Genomic DNA, 19,769 nt, shown 5'->3' on the forward strand with positions numbered 1-19,769 from the left:
TAAGTAAATTTTGTTTTCTTTTGTATAAAATTTGAACAAGTAAAATATGTAAACCTTATACATTAACAACTATTACTCATTTAAATATTGCTTAAGTATGCAACTGTAATTTCAAAACGCAAAAGAATCACGTAGTATTCAATAAACTTATCTAAATACTTATGTTATTATTACAAGATATTTATTGCATGCTTATTTACAAGATATTTATTGCAGATAAATTTAAAAATTTAAAAAGAAACAAATCTGCACGGCATGACATGCATACCTCAGCATTTAAATTTTATAATATTAAACATTAATATTAGAATTAGAATAATGAGATTTATAATTCTATAATATTTATAAAAATATGCTAATTACTTCTACCTTTTTCAAAACGGCTACGTTTGGACTAGTAAATCAGATCTAAGAATAAGTTGAAAAATATTATTAATAAATTGCGAAAAGCGCGTACGCACGCACACACACACACACTCACCCACACACACACGCACACACACACGCACAAGCTTTTAGCCATATTAAAATAAATATTAATGAACTATAATAAAAGTCTTTTTTCGAATTGCAGCAGAAGAAACTATTCCGACTGCAACGAGTATACCAACGGAAATATCAGGTAAGGACAATTTATTAATTTAAAAACAGTTTAAAATGAAATATATACAATTGAAGAAGTGTCCTTTTACAATATAAATTATTTGAATTTTATTTATGAAATTATTTTTATCTTTTTTTAATTTTATTATCTAAATTATAACAACGAAATGAAACTTATTGTTTTACTGTACTGTTCACATGAAAAAATTAATATAATATTTTATTTAAGAATTTGAAAATGTGCTATTAATTTTCTGTCTGCTGTTTGTGTTTATTTTGAATAAAAATAGTGAATGGTGTTTGAAATTAATTGAGAACAAGCCGTTGATAAAAATCTATCTTTACATTGAAGACAGTGTAAATAAGTTTTGATTTTTAAATAAAATGTGTACAAGTAAAAAAATGAATTTTTATTCATTAATGCAACTATTACTCATCGAAATATAGCTGAAACATATAACTGTAATTTTAAAATTCGTAAGAATCATCTAGTATCCAATAACTAATCTAAATTATATCTAAAAAAGTACTAATTAAATTACAGAAATAAAATCAACTGATAAAAGAAATATTGTTTAGACTACATCAACGAATGCTATAAATCATAAGTAAATTTTGTTTTTTTTTGTATAAAATTTGAACAAGTAAAAAATGTAAACCTTATTCATTAACAACTATTACTCATTTAAATATTGCTAATGTATGCAACTGTTATTTCAAAACGCAAAAGAATCACTTAGTATTCAATAAACTTATCTAAATACTTATGTTATTATTACAAGATATTTATTGCATGCTTATTTACAAGATATTTATTGCACATAAATTTAAAAATTTAAAAAGAAACAAATCTGCACGGCATGACAAGCATACCTCAGCATTTAAATTTTTTAATATTAAACATTAATATTAGAATATGAATAATGAGATTTATAATTCTATAATATTTTTAAAAATATGCTAATTACTTCTACCTTTTTCAAAACGGCTACATTTGGACTAGTAAATCAGATCTAAGAATAAGTTGAAAAATAATTTTAATGAATTGAGAAAAGCGCGCGCACGCGCGCACACACACCCACACACCCACGCACACACACACGCACAAGCTTTTAGCCATATTAAAATAAATATTAATGAACTATAATATAAGTCTTTTTTCGAATTGCAGCAGAAGAAACTACTCCGACTGCAACGAGTATACCAACGGAAATATCAGGTAAGGACAATTTATTAATTTAAAAACAATTTAAAATGAAATATATACAATTGAAGAAGTGTCCTTTTACAATATAAATTATTTGAATTTTATTTATGAAATTATTTTTATCTTTTTTTAATTTTATTATCTAAATTATAACAACGAAATGAAACTTATTGTTTTACTGTACTGTTCACATGAAAAAATTAATATAATATTTTATTTAACAATTTGAAAATGTGCTATTAATTTTCTGTCTGCTGTTTGTGTTAGGTTTGAATAAAAATAGTGAATGGTGTTTTAAATTATTTGAGAACAAGCCGTTGATAAAAATCTATCTTTACATTGTAGACAGTGTAAATAAGTTTTGCTTTTTAAATAAAATGTGTACAAGTAAAAAAATGAATTTTTATTCATTAATGCAACTATTACTCATCTAAATATAACTGAAACATATAACTGTAATTTTAAAATTCGTAAGAATCATCTAGTATCCAATAACTAATCTAAATTATATCTAAAAAAGTACTAATTAAATAACAGAAATAAAATCAAATGATAAAAGAAATATTGTTTAATCTACATCAACGAAAGCTATAAATCATAAGTAAATTTTGTTTTTTTTTGTATAAAATTTGAACAAGTAAAAAATGTAAACCTTATTCATTAACAACTATTACTCATTTAAATATTGCTTAAGTATGCAACTGTTATTTCAAAACGCAAAAGAATCACTTAGTATTCAATAAACTTATATTAATACTTATGTTATTATTACAAGATATTTATTGCATGCTTATTTACAAGATATTTATTGCACATAAATTTAAAAATTTAAAAAGAAACAAATCTGCACGGCATGACATGCATGCCTCAGCATTTAAATTTTTTAATATTAAACATTAATATTAGAATCTGAATAATGAGATTTGTAATTCTATAATATTTATAAAAATATGCTAATTACTTCTACCTTTTTCAAAACGGCTACATTTGGACTAGTAAATCAGATCTAAGAATAGGTTGAAAAATATTATTAATAAATTGAGAAAAGCGCGCGCACGCACGCACACACTCACCCACACACCCACGCAAGCACACACGCACAAGCTTATAGCCATATTAAAATAAATATTAATGAACTATAATAAAAGTCTTTTTTCGAATTGCAGCAGAAGAAACTACTCCGACTGCAACGAGTATACCAACGGAAATATCAGGTAAGGACAATTTATTAATTTAAAAACAGTTTAAAATGAAATATATACAATTGAAGAACCCAGCAAAAACAAATCTGTAGGTCCAGCACCACAAAACTGCTATTTGCCACCAGCTACAGCGACGGGTCTGTGCCGGCAAAAGTCACTTTCAACTGTACTAAAGTGAATGGCTGGCCTTCTGTCGAGCCAACAATACCGGCCTATCGATGGCCGGTAGTACCTAACCCAGCAGTTACTGTCTAAAACGCGCTGGATGAGTGATTGCCCGACATTTTCCAGTAGAGGGTAATCAATGAATCAATAATTGAGGGCCAGCAATTTATATACACCCAGCAGCATCCCTTTAGTTTATAGAGGTTTACGAGAGGTCATTGACCTAGTTACAGGAGTAATTAAAACCCACAAACCTAATTTTTATTTAATTCAATTAGCTAAATAAATATCTAGCTATCTAATACATTTCTGAATAAATTATTAATATATGAACTAAGAAAATATTTCTAGGTTAATTTTTTCATTTAAATTGTTTTATGCAAAGAATATTTTTTACACAGTTCAACCCCTTAGTCCTAAAGATTTGCTGTGCACAATCTATGCTTCCACTTATCAATACATTTTTAAACTAGGTAAACACATGTAATAATCTTTTCTTTACAGTGATATTCTACTTAAAAGCAGAATAATAAAACTGCTGTCCAGAATTATGAAAATTCTGTATCTCACAAGTAATTTTTCAAGTTTTAACTTGAAGTCAATATATATGTCTATAATAGCTTGTAGTCAGTATATATATGTTTTAAAATAAAAGCTGTGTTCTTAAGGAATCTAGTGATACTATTGTACCCTATACAAAAATAAATACAACCTACAGCCGATAATATTAAGAGGCTGTCCAGAGATGATCATTTAGTGCGATACTGATCATGAATTCATGTTTTACTGATTATATTTAGTCTTGCAGCAAATTTAACAAAAAATAGGTGTATTGGACAAAAATATACTAATGTAGCCAGTCATGTAATGAATTGAATGTACCCTGAAATTGGTTAAATGAATAATCAACATTGTCTCTTGCAAACATTTTATTATACAAAGACATATAAATACAAAGACATAATCTTAATCAATACAAATATTACACAAATTTCAATTTAATTTTAAAAATAATAAAAACAACAGAGAAATCATATCTTTGTCTACATAGAATCACTTGGAATAGCACAGAAGAGTTCTCCTGAAAGAGAGGATAATAAAATAAAAATTATGCAAATCGTATATTTTAAAAACATAAGTATTTTTGCGAAAATGAGCTTTTAAAACTAAAATTTCTATCGAAAAGTTTTTGCTTTTATCATTTCATTGATAAATTTTGACTCATCAAATTAGTCTTCAAATTAGTAACACCATGCAAAACATACACCTGTCTTATAATTTAGAAAGATTTTGAACATAAAATTCCTTTCTGAATGAAATTATTGAATATTGACCCACGAACCCATTAAGATTGACAACTAGTACATGAAAATCTAACTGTTAAATGAAAAGTTATTCAGGGTGTTTAATTTTGTGCTCACCTTTTCTCAGAAAATATTTAATTTTAAAAAACATGCAGTGTTTTCTTCATTAATTTTATGGTGCTCAATTTTATTGCATTTAATATTTAAAACAATTATTATATTCTAATGTAAATTATTGTTTCAAGGAAAGGTATAGAAGAAAAATTACTTTTAAATATATATTACTTACATGCACGAATGTATCAATAGTATTTCTTTTTCGCTTTACTTTTATGATTAAATTTTTAATTGTATACCCTTGACAAAAAAAATTTCAAAATTTACATCATTTTTCATATTAAAATAGGCATCAAAACAATAATATGTATTGAATTGAAACCAGAATTGAAACCATATGAAAAAAGGTTGCTCAAAATTTGCTAGTTAAAAAGGCAGATAATTTTACAATTCTGTAATAACTTTATAAATCAATAAATTCTTAAATTACTTTAATGGTGATGCTTTGTGAAATTAATGTTTTCCTCATATAAAAAACACAAGAACTAGATAAGAATAACGACAGATTTGACCAATGTCACGATTTCCGTAATGTCTTTATATAACTGGTATAGATGTAAGACAAAAAATGAAAAGTTTACATAAATATTAATAACATTGTTTACATCTCTGATGAAATTTCTTTTCTTCAAATTTTTTTATTAATTTAGTTCCTTCTTTTAACAAAAAATATTTGTTAAATACTCCATTACTATGCCTAGGAATAAAAAAGGGAAAGGTGCTTCCTAAAAAAAAAAGGGTACACCGAGTTTTTAAAGGGCTTTTAATTAACACCGTAAATAGTTAACAAAATGTGTACTATTATGTAACAGCTGAATTCGATTCTTAACAACTGTAAAATTACCATCCTATACCTACTATTTTACATGTATATTTCAAAAAATAGTTCTCACCCACTATCAAAATGAGAAAAATTTGTAGCTTACAAAGAAAAAAAACATGCTAATAGAAAATCATTGTGCAATAGAAAAAAATATTGTTAAACTTGAAGGCTTTTTCCATAATTTAAACTATTAACTAATAAACGATTAATTAAAAATAAATATTGAAAGGTACATATTTTTAAAAAAAATATTCATTTCAAATTTTTTTAAAAAATCTTTTAATAAACTTATTGATACTAAAAAAATCTTTTAAAAATTTAACCAGTTGAGAATTAACAAAGTAAATATTTGTAATGGTATCTGAATCAAACTTATTAACACGAATAATTTTAAAAGTGTGTAATCATCATTTACACATTAAATTTTTTAAAAGGAATATTATCAGACAGTGTCGTCAAAGGGCAGTGAGGACGGTTGGCCCTTCTCGAGGAGGTATACTGCATTTTTATTTGATACAGAAAAATTAGTTGTCATTTTCTGTAGATTAGAATAGCAGGAGTTGCACATTAACCACTTTCAACATATACTTTTCGAATTCTAGCAAATAAACTCTGTAATAGGATACACACATTATGGGCCACAAATAAAAAGAAACAAAACTTATTTAAATCTAATGAATAATTCAGAGAAAAATTAGACTGAAAACATTTAAACCTGTTTGATTGCCCAAGGACAGGAGCGTTACAATGGGCGTTTCCTTATTATAGACTTTTTTCCCCTTTTTTTTTAAATTGCAGGCATTGGGGGGTTGTCCCATTGGCCGCAGGAATGCCAGAACTACTACTTTCTTCTCGTTACCCAGTGGGCACCTGTGGTGAAGCAGGGTCGCCCACGTCACACAACCACAACCCGTTTATAGGGCGGAAAGTTAAAAAAGAATCTTTAAAAACTTCAACATTTCAATATGCAATTAAACTGGTTCTGATGTTTTTCATCTCGTTTAACTCATAAAATCGTAAGATTTCTATAATCTTTTTGCTTCTGTCGCACTTAAATGTTAGTTTAGAGATTCCTAATGTGTTTACATTTTAAACTTCTGTTTCAAGAAAACTTTTTTGTTTTTAAAAAGGTAGGTGTATATATTTTTGCCAAATAAAAATATTTTGTACTATTGAAGAATAGATAAATAAGTGAAATGTAGGTGTTATTAACATTATTTCTTAGTTACCATAAATTAAATTTACTTACACATTTTATTAAGAATTTTTTAACTTTTACGGGGCATTTTATTTGCTTGGACTAAAAAATTGTTCTTATCGCAAAAATTTTTTCTACCAAATAATGTCTTAGAAGGCATTCAATATTGTACAGGTTAGTTTCAAGATGCTTCAAATCAGTACTTTGTCGTTACTTTTTTTTTTCTCTTTAACCTACACGTTTTTAAGCTATGTTAACAAGGTAGGTTTTTAAATATGATTGTGTTTTCACAATCAAAATCTTACTGTACTTAATAAAATTTTTAAAAAAATATTTTATATACATCAATAAAATTTATAAATATAACACTTTTTTCATTGAATAGGGAAGTGAACGATTAAAATGAAAATTAATAACCATTATTAAAATATAAAACTACATACAGTGACCAATCACTTCTGCGCCACCTCTTTTATGTGCCTTTTGCATATATACAAAGGTTTTCAAAGGCCCTTGATCATTATATAGGAAAATAATAATAATTATAATTCTTTATGCATCATTCAGAAAATAAATATTTCAATTCAGCACACAATTTTTTTTTAAAAGTCTAAAATTTTGATTTTATTTTTTGTTTAAATAGAAAAAAATAATCCCATTTTTTAGAAAAAGTTTTCAGTTTAAAGCAAATAAACAATCTTCGTTACAGATAAAAGGAAATAAGTTACTGGATCTAGTAATACAGTTCATTTTTCTTCCCTATGGGATTTTTTTCACCTTTATTGTTTCTAGAAAGACATTTTTTTTATATGAATTTGAATAAGGTGTCTTATCTATCACACCACCCACATTGAAACCACCATATATACCACCCATATGCTTTCAAAATTTATCTAGCAGTGTCTTTCCCACCACCAATTAAAACGTTAGTTTTTGGTCAAGGAATGTAAAGCCATAGCGATTACTATTACTCAGTTTACGCGAAAACAGAGATGACAAAAACATTACTCGAAATCATTAAAAACAATTAGAAGGTTTAGCCGCTATTCACGACTATTTGTAGTTTTATTCAGCTATTGAAACTTTTCTATCTAGCTTTTCTTATTTGTATGAACTTACTGTTTTTAAAATCTTATGGACTTTTTCTCTTGGTCCCAAAGACTGAAGCATAATGAGAATTCACTGTATTTTATAAATGAATTCGCTTAATACATTAAAATGTCCCTAATCCTTCTTTAAAATCATAATTCAAATAATAATAATTAAAATAATACTTCTCAAAATAATAAATTATTTATGCACATCAAAGATTCTGCAGATGATAAAAGTAATAAAACTTACAGAAATTCATGGTGGACTGGCACAGGTTTACCAACATTTGAAGAGCTAAAAGGGAAAAAAAAGAGTCTTATTTTTATGTAAATATTAACTTGAGATATACAGTAAAAATTTTTTTCAGTAAACTTTTAGCAGAAATTTAAAAAACATTATACAACGGACACCCAGAAAGATTAAGTAAAAATTAGAATAATATTTTTTAGAAATTTGAATGAGAAAAATAACTTGCAGGCTACGAAATTTTATTAACAGAATCGTCATCAATAAAACAACAAAATTTTCTAAGTTCGCCACTAGGATCACAAAATATAAGGTCAGCGTTTAAAATCTTCCAAAAAGTTAATTGAAATTTATTTTTTTATTTCCACTTAAAGATTCTCCACAAAAAATTATTGTAAATTTAGCTTTCGCTGAATCTGAAGCTTTTCTTATGTGCATGAACTTACTGTTTTTAAAATCTTATACACTTTTTCTCTTGGTCCCAAAAACTGATGCATAAGGGAGAATTCGCTGCACTTTATAAATAAATTTGCTTTATACATTAAAATGTCCCTAATTCTTCTTTAAAATCATAATTCAAGTAATAATAATTAAAATACTACTTCTCAAAGTACCTAATATTAAATTAATTATGTACATCCAAGATTCTGCATATGATAAAAGTTAAAAAACTTATTGAAATTCATGGTGGACTGGCACAGGTTGAAAAGCTAAAAGGAAAAAAAAGGTCATATTTTTATGTAAATATTACCTTGTATACAGTAAAAATATTTTACGGTAAACTCTTAGCAGAAATTTAAAAAGTATTACCCAATGGACACCCAGAAAGATTAAATAAAAATTAAAATATTTTTTAGAAATTAGAATGAGAAAAATAACTTGTAGGCCAGGAAATTTAGAATGAGAAAAATAACTTTTCGACCAGGAAATTTTATTAACAGAATTGTCAACAATAAAAAAAAACACAAAATATAAGGTTAGCATTGAAAATCTTCCTAAGAGTTAATTGAAATTTATTTTTTTATTCCCACTAATAGATTCTCAGCAAAAAATTATTGTAAATTCAGCTTTTGCTGAATCTGAAGCTTTTCTTATTTGCATGAACTTACTGTTTTTTAAATCTTATACGCTTTTTCTCTTGGTCCCAAAGACTGGTGCATAAGTGAGAATTCACTGTACTTTATAAATGAATTCGCTTAATACATTAAAATGTCCTTAATCCTTCTTTAAAATCATAATTCAAATAATAATAATTAAAATATTACTTCTCAAAATAATATTAAATTATTTATGCACATCAAAGATTCTGCAGATGATGAAAAAAAAATAAGTTAATTGATAAATCATTTTAACTATTAATAAATTTAAAAATTTGTATCAGGGGAATTGGTTGGTAATAGTTGCTTTTCTCAATTTAATTTATGTAAAATAGAACAGTTTCACATAAAAGTCATTTTTGAAATTTAATTTATTTTGAAAAAAACTTTTCAAATTGATTATAATCAAATTTTTGTCGTTTCCATATGGTTCGCCCCCTAGTACAATAATTTAAAATATGTGCGTTTAAACCCTCACTTTGCTGTGGTCAGACTGACAGGCAAACAACAACTATTTTGCTCAAGCCAAAACAGATTATGAAAATAAAATAAGAAAATTATCAATAAAAAAAAAGCGGCTAGATTTTTTCGTTAAGCCGTGTTTCAAACTACTCGTAAATTTACGTTTAAATTAGTGTTCAATGGAATCTAATATTAAAGCATATTGTGTCTAATAAACTATTATTAATAATTATATTAGTCTAGCACTTCCATACAAAGCTCAATATAAGGATTTGATATTTAGTTTAAGAAAAAAAAAATTCCTTTAAGTGATAAGATGTAAGTTGTCAATGGAATAAGAGTTGAATTTGGAGCACTTCAGCTACTTGGAAAGTGAAGTTGATGAGAACAGAGGCGCAGTACTTCACCCAGTTGGAAAATAGTAGAAATTTCAATTGCAAGTTACCATTGTTACAAACATGAAAGCGAGATAATTCAATAAATAATAAATGCATTAAGTAATAAAACTTACAGAAATTCATGGAGGACTGGCACAGGTTTTCTAACATTTAAAGAGGTAAAAGAAAAAAAAAGGTCTTACTTTCATGTGAATATTAACTTGAGATATACAGTAAAAAAAAATTTCGCTTAACTTTCAGCAAAAATTTAAAAAGCATTACACAACGGGCACTCAAAACGTTTGAATGAAAATTAGAATAATATTTTTCAGAAATTAGAATGAGAAAAATAACTTGTAGGTCAGGAAATTTTCTTAACAGAATTGTCAACAATAAAACAACAAAATTTTCTAAGTTCGGCTCTAGGATCACAAAGTATAAGGTTAGCATTGAAAATCTTTCAAGGAGTTAATTGAAAAACTTTTATTTCCACTGAAAGATTCTCTGCAAAAAATTATTATAAATTTAGCTTTCAGTGATTTGGAAGCAGTTATAACTTGTTTTCTCAATAGAATACAAGTTAAATTTGAAGCACCTCGGCTACTTCGAAAGTGGTCAAACATCCTTTTAAGAAGTTGTACTTGTAAATAAAATGGTATTATATTCTGTCTATAGCGGTCAGGAAATGATTGTAATTTAAATTGTCAACAAGTACAGAGCTCCTGTAGATTTTAGTACTCTAACTAGTCGAAAAGTAGAAATTTTGATCGCATGTTACCAATACGAGTGCGAGTTCATTAAATTAATAATAAACACAGCAAGAAATAAGAAAACCTATAGAAATTCATGGAGAGCGCTAACAGGTTTTCTAACATTTTTAAAACTAATAGAAAAAGAGTTGTTTGTTATTTTTATTGAGTATGAATTTTGTTTTCATATTGTATTGAACTTTTATATATTTTTGTAATCCCTATAAAAATCGGGCATTATTTTATATGAATATTAACTTGAAATTCACAATAAAAACATTATTCACTTAACTCTTAACAAAAATTATGAAGTAACTTAACATTGATTTCAAAATATAAAAGAATTTTGTAATATTTTTTTTTTTGTATAAGTGGGGTTAGCCAATATACAATTAAGTATGAGCAACTGCGTGCTAAAAAACTTTCCATAATCTATATTTTTTTTAGGTTGTTTAAGAATTCACAGCACGATTCTTCGCAATTATTTATATTAACATGTACAAATAAATTTTTCATCTTAATTTAAACTATTTAGTATAAATTATTAAACCTTTACCTATTTTTACACTTGAATTTAGCTCAAAAATTTCATTAAAATGAAATACATATAACAGAAACAATTTTTAATATTACTAACAGCAATTAGTTAACTAAAATCTAAATATTATTTAACATAAAGAAATAAGTTTTAATGAAAATTCTTGATTATTATACAAACCTATTTTCATAATATACTTAGATAAACCTGATTTATATCATATGCTACAACATATTATGAATTGCACTTAAAGAGTCATCATACAACAGAATTTATATTTGTTTTTGGCGTGCTACTGCTCGATTGTCGCTAAAAATTTGGCGGCGATCTTGGTGTTGATAAAACATTTGTCTGTACATTTTCATTGAATTGAATTTAATATTTTTTATTATTCTATCTTAGAAAGGTGTTAATTATGATGTATTAATTGAATAAAGATGATTGCCAATCTAAAACATAGCGCCAAAACAGCACTTCAAACGCGGTTCTTTGTAAACCGAAATCTGCACGTCGTAAACATATTTGAACAATAGTAAATCAAAAATGATTAAAATAATAACTTCAATGTAATAGAAAAAAATAAAACCTTACCTTTTTTGAAAATTATAAGAATCCAACGTGCTTCTATTTCTAAACAATAAATTCACAGTTACAGTTACTCGTTCGACCGCTTCACTGGCGGCAGCAGACAACTTTAACTTGGTGGCCCATTGGGTAGATACAGACTGACGGGATGCGGCTGTTTGTAATGTACAGGCCCAACACTTCCTACAATGTTGGCAAAAGTTCATAGGGTGGCCCAGCAATCAACCCAGCTGACAGTAATTTGCACCTTCACTTTTCAATCAGTACCGTCAGTAATTTCGAAGATGGCCAGAACTTATGTTTTTGCTGGGAAGTGTCCTTTTACAATATAAATTATTTGAATTTTATTTATGAAATTATTTTTATCTTTTTTCAATTTTATTATCTAAATTATAACAACGAAATGAAACTTATTGTTTTACTGTACTGTTCACATGAAAAAATTAATATAATATTTTATTTAACAATTTGAAAATGCCCTATTAATTTTCTGTCTGCTGATTGTGATAGGTTTGCATAAAAATAGTGAATGGTGTTTTAAATTAATTGAGAACAAGCCGTTGATAAAAATCTATCTTTACATTGTAGACAGTGTAAATAAATTTTGATTTTTAAATAAAATGTGTACAAGTAAAAAAATGAATTTTTATTCATTAATGCAACTATTACTCATCGAAATATAACTGAAACATATAACTGTAATTTTAAAATTCGTAAGAATCATCTAGTATCCAATAACTAATCTAAATTATATCTAAAAAAGTACTAATTAAATTACAGAAATAAAATCAAATGATAAAAGAAATATTGATTAATCTACATCAACGAAAGCTATAAATCATAAATAAATTTTGTTTTTTTTTGTATAAAATTTGAACAAGTAAAAAATGTAAACCTTATTCATTAACAACTATTACTAATTTAAATATTGCTTAAGTATGCAACTGTTATTTCAAAACGCAAAAGAATCACTTAGTTTTCAATAAACTTATCTAAATACTTATGTTATTATTACAAGATATTTATTGCATGCTTATTTACAAGATATTTCTTGCACATAAATTTAAAAATTTGAAAAGAAACAAATCTGCACGGAATGCCTCAGCATTTAAATTTTTTAATATTAAATATTAATATTAGAATATGAATAATGAGATTTATAATTTTATAATATTTATAAAAATATGCTAATTACTTCTACCTTTTTCAAAACGGCTACATTTGGACTAGTGAATCAGATCTAAGAATAAGTTGAAAAATATTATTAATAAATTGAGAAAAGCGAGCGCACGCTCGCACACACTCACCCACACACCCACGCACACACACACGCACAAGCTTTTAGCCATATTAAAATAAATATTAATGAACTATAATAAAAGTCTTTTTTCGAATTGCAGCAGAAGAAACTACTCCGACTGCATCGAGTATACCAACGGAAATATCAGGTAAGGACAATTTATTAATTTAAAAACAGTTTAAAATGAAATATATACAATTGAAGAAGTGTCCTGTTTCAATATAAATTATTTGAATTTTATTTATGAAATTATTTTTATCTTTTTTTAATTTTATTATCTAAATTATAACAACGAAATGAAACTTATTGTTTTACTGTACTGTTCACATGAAAAAATTAATATAATATTTTATTTAACAATTTGAAAATGTGCTATTAATTTTCTGTCTGCAGTTTGTGTTAGGTTTGAATAAAAATAGTGAATGGTGTTTTAAATTAATTGAGAACAAGCCGTTGATAAAAATCTATCTTTACATTGTAGACAGTATAAATAAATTTTGATTTTAAAATAAAATGTGTACAAGTAAAAAAAGGAATTTTTATTCATTAATGCAACTATTACTCATTGAAATATAACTGAAACATATAACTGTAATTTTAAAATTCGTAAGAATCATCTAGTATCCAATAACTAATCTAAATTATATCTAAAAAAGGACTAATTAAATTACAGAAATAAAATCAAATGATAAAAGAAATATTGTTTAATCTACATAAACGAAAGCTATAAATCATAAGTAAATTTTGTTTTTTTTTGTATAAAATTTGAACAAGTAAAAAATGTAAACCTTATTCATTAACAACTATTAATCATTTAAATATTGCTTAAGTATGCAACTGTTATTTCAAAACGCAAAGGAATCACTTAGTATTCAATAAACTTATCTAAATACTTATGTTATTATTACAAGATATTTATTGCATGCTTATTTACAAGATACTTATTGCACATAAATTTAAAAATTTAAAAAGAAACAAATCTGCACGGCATGACATGCATGCCTCAGCATTTAAATTTTTTAATATTAAACATTAATATTAGAATCTGAATAATGAGATTTATAATTCTATAATATTTATAAAAATATGCTAATTACTTCTACCTTTTTCAAAACGGCTACATTTGGACTAGTAAATCAGATCTAAGAATAAGTTGAAAAATATTATTAATAAATTGAGAAAAGCGAGCGCACGCACGCACACACTCACCCACACACCCACGCACACACACACGCACAAGCGTTTAGCCATATTAAAATAAATATTAATGAACTATAATAAAAGTCTTTTTTCGAATTGCAGCCGAAGAAACTACTCCGACTGCAACGAGTATACCAACGGAAATATCAGGTAAGGACAATTTATTAATTTAAAAACAGTTTAAAATGAAATATATACAATTGAAGAAGTGTCCATTTTCAATATAAATTATTTGAATTTTATTTATGAAATTATTTTTATCTTTTTTTAATTTTATTATCTAGATTATAACAACGAAATGAAACTTATTGTTTTACTGTACTGTTCACATGAAAAAATTAATATAATATTTTATTTAACAATTTGAAAATGTGCTATTTATTTTCTGTCTGCTGTTTGTGTTAGGTTTGAATAAAAATAGTGAATGGTGTTTTAAATTAATTGAGAACAAGCCGTTGATAAAAATCTATCTTTACATTGTAGACAGTGTAAATAAATTTTGATTTTAAAATAAAATGTGTACAAGTAAAAAAATGAATTTTTATTCATTAATGCAACTATTACTCATCGAAATATAACTGAAACATATAACTGTAATTTTAAAATTCGTAAGAATCATCTAGTATCCAATAACTAATCTAAATTATATTTAAAAAATTACTAATTAAATTACAGAAATAAAATCAAATGATAAAAGAAATATTGTTTAATCTACATCAACGAAAGCTATAAATCATAAGTAAATTTTGTTTTTTTTTTGTATAAAATTTGAACAAGTAAAAAATGTAAACCTTATTCATTAACAATTATTACTCATTTAAATATTGCTTAAGTAAGCAACTGTTATTTCAAAACGCAAAAGAATCACTTAGTATTCAATAAACTTATCTAAATACTTATGTTATTATTACTAGATATTTATTGCACATAAATTTAAAAATTTAAAAAGAAACAAATCTGCACGGCATGACATGCATGCCTCAGCATTTAAATTTTTTAATATTAAACATTAATATTAGAATCTGAATAATGAGATTTATAATTCTATAATATTTATAAAAATATGCTAATTACTTCTACCTTTTTCAAAACAGCTACATTTGGACTAGTAAATCAGATCTAAGAATAAGTTGAAAAATATTATTAATAAATTGAAAAAAGCGCGCGCACGCACGCACACACACACCCACACACCCACGCACACACACACGCACAAGCTTTTAGCCATATTAAAATAAATATTAATGAACTATAATAAAAGTCTTTTTTCGAATTGCAGCAGAAGAAACTACTCCGACTGCAACGAGTATACCAACGGAAATATCAGGTAAGGACAATTTATTAATTTAAAAACAGTTTAAAATAAAATATATACAATTGAAGAAGTGTCCTTTTACAATATAAATTATTTGAATTTTATTTATGAAATTATTTTTATCTTTTTTTAATTTTATTATCTAAATTATAACAACGAAATGAAACTTATTGTTTTACTGTACTGTTCACATGAAAAAATTAATATAATATTTTATTTAACAATTTGAAAATGTGCTATTAATTTTCTGTCTGCTGTTTGTGTTAGGTTTGAATAAAAATAGTGAATGGTGTTTGAAATTAATTGAGAACAAGCCGTTGATAAAAATCTATCTTTACATTGTAGACAGTGTAAATAAGTTTTGATTTTTAAATAAAATGTGTACAAGTAAAAAAATGAATTTTTATTCATTAATGTAACTATTACTCTTCGAAATATAACTGAAACATATAACTGTAATTTTAAAATTCGTAAGAATCATCTAGTATCCAATAACTAATCTAAATTATATCTAAAAAAGTACTAATTAAATTACAGAAATAAAATCAAATGATAAAAGAAATATTGTTTAATCTACATCAACGAAAGCTTTAAATCATAAGTAAATTTTGTTTTTTTTTTGTATAAAATTTGATCAAGTAAAAAATGTAAACCTTATTCATTAACAACTATTACTCATTTAAATATTGCTTAAGTATGCAACTGTTATTTCAAAACGCAAAAGAATCACTTAGTATTCAATAAACTTATCTAAATACTTATGTTATTATTACAAGATATTTATTGCATGCTTATTTACAAGATATTCATTGCACATAAATTTAAAAATTTAAAAAGAAACAAATCTGCACGGCATGCCTCAGCATATAAATTTTTTAATATTAAACATTAATATTAGAATATGAATAATGAGATTTATAATTCTATAATATTTATAAAAATATGCTAATTACTTCTACCTTTTTCAAAACGGCTACATTTGGACTAGTAAATCAGATCTAAGAATAAGTTGAAAAATATTATTAATAAATTGAGAAAAGCGCGCGCACGCACGCACGCACGCACACACACACCCACTCACCCACACACCCACGCACACACACACGCACTAGCTTTTAGCTATATTAAAATAAATATTAATGAACTATAATAAAAGTCTTTTTTCGAATTGCAGCAGAAGAAACTACTCCGACTGCAACGAGTATACTAACGGAAATATCAGGTAAGGACAATTTATTAATTTAAAAACAGTTTAAAATGAAATATATACAATTGAAGAAGTGTCCTTTTACAATATAAATTATTTGAATTTTATTTATGAAATTATTTTTATCTTTTTTTAATTTTATTATCTAAATTATAACAACGAAATGAAACTTATTGTTTTACTGTACTGTTCACATAAAAAAATTAATATAATACTTTATTTAACAATTTGAAAATGTGCTTTTAATTTTCTGTCTGCTGTTTGTGTTAGGTTTGAATAAAAATAGTGAATGGTGTTTGAAATTAATTGAGAACAAGCCGTTGATAAAAATCTATCTTTACATTGCAGACAATGTAAATAAGTTTTGATTTTTAAATAAAATGTGTACAAGTAAAAAAATGAATTTTTATTCATTAATGCAACTATTACTCATCGAAATATAACTGAAACATATAACTGTAATTTTAAAATTCGTAAGAATCATCTAGTATGCAATAACTAATCTAAATTATATCTAAAAAAGTACTAATTAAATTACAGAAATAAAATCAAATGATAAAAGAAATATTGTTTAATCTACATCAACGAAAGCTATAAATCATAAGTAAATTTTGTTTTTTTTTTGTATAAAATTTGAACAAGTAAAAAATGTAAACCTTATTCATTAACAACTATTACTCATTTAAATATTGCTTAAGCATGCAACTGTTATTTCAAAACGCAAAAGAATCACTTAGTATTCAATAAACTTATCTAAATACTTATGTTATTATTACAAGATATTTATTGCATGCTTATTTACAAGATATTTATTGCACATAAATTTAAAAATTTAAAAAGAAACAAATCTGCACGGCATGCCTCAGCATTTAAATTTTTTAATATTAAACATTAATATTAGAATATGAATAATGAGATTTATAATTCTATAATATTTATAAAAATATGCTAATTACTTCTACCTTTTTCAAAACGGCTACATTTGGACTAGTAAATCAGATCTAAGAATAAGTTGAAAAATATTATTAATAAATTGAGAAAAGCGCGTGCACGCACACACACCCACTCACCCACACACCCACGCACACACACACGCACAAGCTTTTAGCCATATTAAAATAAATATTAATGAACTATAATAAAAGTCTTTTTTCGAATTGCAGCAGAAGAAACTACTCCGACTGCAACGAGTATACCAACGGAAATATCAGGTAAGGACAATTTATTAATTTAAAAACAGTTTAAAATGAAATATATACAATTGAAGAAGTGTCCTTTTACAATATAAAATATTTGAGTTTTATTTATGAAATTATTTTTATCTTTTTTTAATTTTATTATCTAAATTATAACAACGAAATGAAACTTATTGTTTTACTGTACTGTTCACATGAAAAAATTAATATAATATTTTATTTAACAATTTGAAAATGTGCTATTAATTTTCTGTCTGCTGTTTGTGTTAGGTTTGAATAAAAATAGTGAATGGTGTTTTAAATTAATTGAGAACAAGCCGTTGATAAAAATCTATCTTTACATTGTAGACAGTGTAAATAAATTTTGATTTTTAAATAAAATGTGTACAAGTAAAAAAATGAATTTTTATTCATTAATGCAACTATTACTCATCGAAATATAACTGAAACATATAACTGTAATTTTAAAATTCGCAAGAATCATCTAGTATCCATTAACTAATCTAAATTATATCTAAAAAAGTACTAATTTAATTACAGAAATAAAATCAAATGATAAAAGAAATATTGTTTATTCTACATCAACGAAAGCTATAAATCATAAGTAAATTTTTTTTTTTTTGTATAAAATTTGAACAAGTAAAAAATGTAAACCTTATTCATTAACAACTATTACTCATTTAAATATTGCTTAAGTATGCAACTGTTATTTCAAAACGCAAAATAATCACTTAATATTCAATAAACTTATCTAAATACTTATGTTATTATTACTAGATATTTATTGCACATAAATTTAAAAATTTAAAAAGAAACAAATCTGCACGGCATGACATGCATGCCTCAGCATTTAAATTTTTTAATATTAAACATTAATATTAGAATCTGAATAATGAGATTTATAATTCTATAATATTTATAAAAATATGCTAATTACTTCTACCTTTTTCAAAACAGCTACATTTGGACTAGTAAATCAGATCTAAGAATAAGTTGAAAAATATTATTAATAAATTGAGAAAAGCGCGCGCACTCACGCACACACACACCCACTCACCCACACACCCACGCACAAGCTTTTAACCATATTAAAATAAATATTAATGAACTATAATAAAAGTCTTTTTTCGAATTGCAGCAGAAGAAACTACTCCGACTGCAACGAGTATACCAACGGAAATATCAGGTAAGGACAATTTATTAATTTAAAAACAGTTTGAAATAAAATATATACAATTGAAGAAGTGTCCTTTTACAATATAAATTATTTGAATTTTATTTATGAAATTATTTTTATCTTTTTTTAATTTTATTATCTAAATTATAACAACGAAATGAAACTTATTGTTTTACTGTACTGTTCACATGAAAAAATTAATATAATATTTTATTTAACAATTTGAAAATGTGCTATTAATTTTCTGTCTGCTGTTTGTGTTAGGTTTGAATAAAAATAGTGAATGGTGTTTGAAATTAATTGAGAACAAGCCGTTGATAAAAATCTATCTTTACATTGTAGACAGTGTAAATAAGTTTTGATTTTTAAATAAAATGTGTACAAGTAAAAAAATGAATTTTTATTCATTAATGTAACTATTACTCTTCGAAATATAACTGAAACATATAACTGTAATTTTAAAATTCGTAAGAATCATCTAGTATCCAATAACTAATCTAAATTATATCTAAAAAAGTACTAATTAAATTACAGAAATAAAATCAAATGATAAAAGAAATATTGTTTAATCTACATCAACGAAAGCTTTAAATCATAAGTAAATTTTGT

The 19,769-nt window shown here is 25.3% G+C and overlaps 1 protein-coding gene and 1 long non-coding RNA gene across 2 annotated transcripts in view; one reads left to right on the forward strand and one right to left on the reverse strand.

Annotated features, from left to right (window-relative positions):
* Positions 1-4,088: 4,088 nt before the first annotated feature.
* Positions 4,089-11,805, reverse strand: LOC147809326 (uncharacterized). Its single transcript, XR_015433706.1, has 3 exons — positions 11,772-11,805; positions 7,961-8,005; positions 4,089-4,258 (listed from the first exon to the last, which is right to left on the reverse strand). It is a non-coding gene; the product is annotated as an uncharacterized LOC147809326 (long non-coding RNA).
* Positions 11,806-11,913: 108 nt separating this feature from the next.
* Positions 11,914-19,769, forward strand: part of LOC107444788 (uncharacterized) — an 87,180-nt gene continuing 79,324 nt past the window's right edge. Inside the window, exons 1-7 of the mRNA XM_087162771.1 lie at positions 11,914-11,965; positions 13,166-13,213; positions 14,368-14,415; positions 15,545-15,592; positions 16,755-16,802; positions 17,951-17,998; positions 19,122-19,169. Coding sequence (XP_087018897.1) covers positions 11,914-11,965; positions 13,166-13,213; positions 14,368-14,415; positions 15,545-15,592; positions 16,755-16,802; positions 17,951-17,998; positions 19,122-19,169 — 340 coding nt within the window. The remainder of the gene's footprint in view (positions 11,966-13,165; positions 13,214-14,367; positions 14,416-15,544; positions 15,593-16,754; positions 16,803-17,950; positions 17,999-19,121; positions 19,170-19,769) is intronic.

This window comes from Parasteatoda tepidariorum, chromosome 5, assembly GCF_982258835.1.
Source record: "Parasteatoda tepidariorum strain Cologne lab strain chromosome 5, Ptep-v5.0, whole genome shotgun sequence".
Lineage (NCBI taxonomy): Eukaryota > Metazoa > Arthropoda > Arachnida > Araneae > Theridiidae > Parasteatoda > Parasteatoda tepidariorum.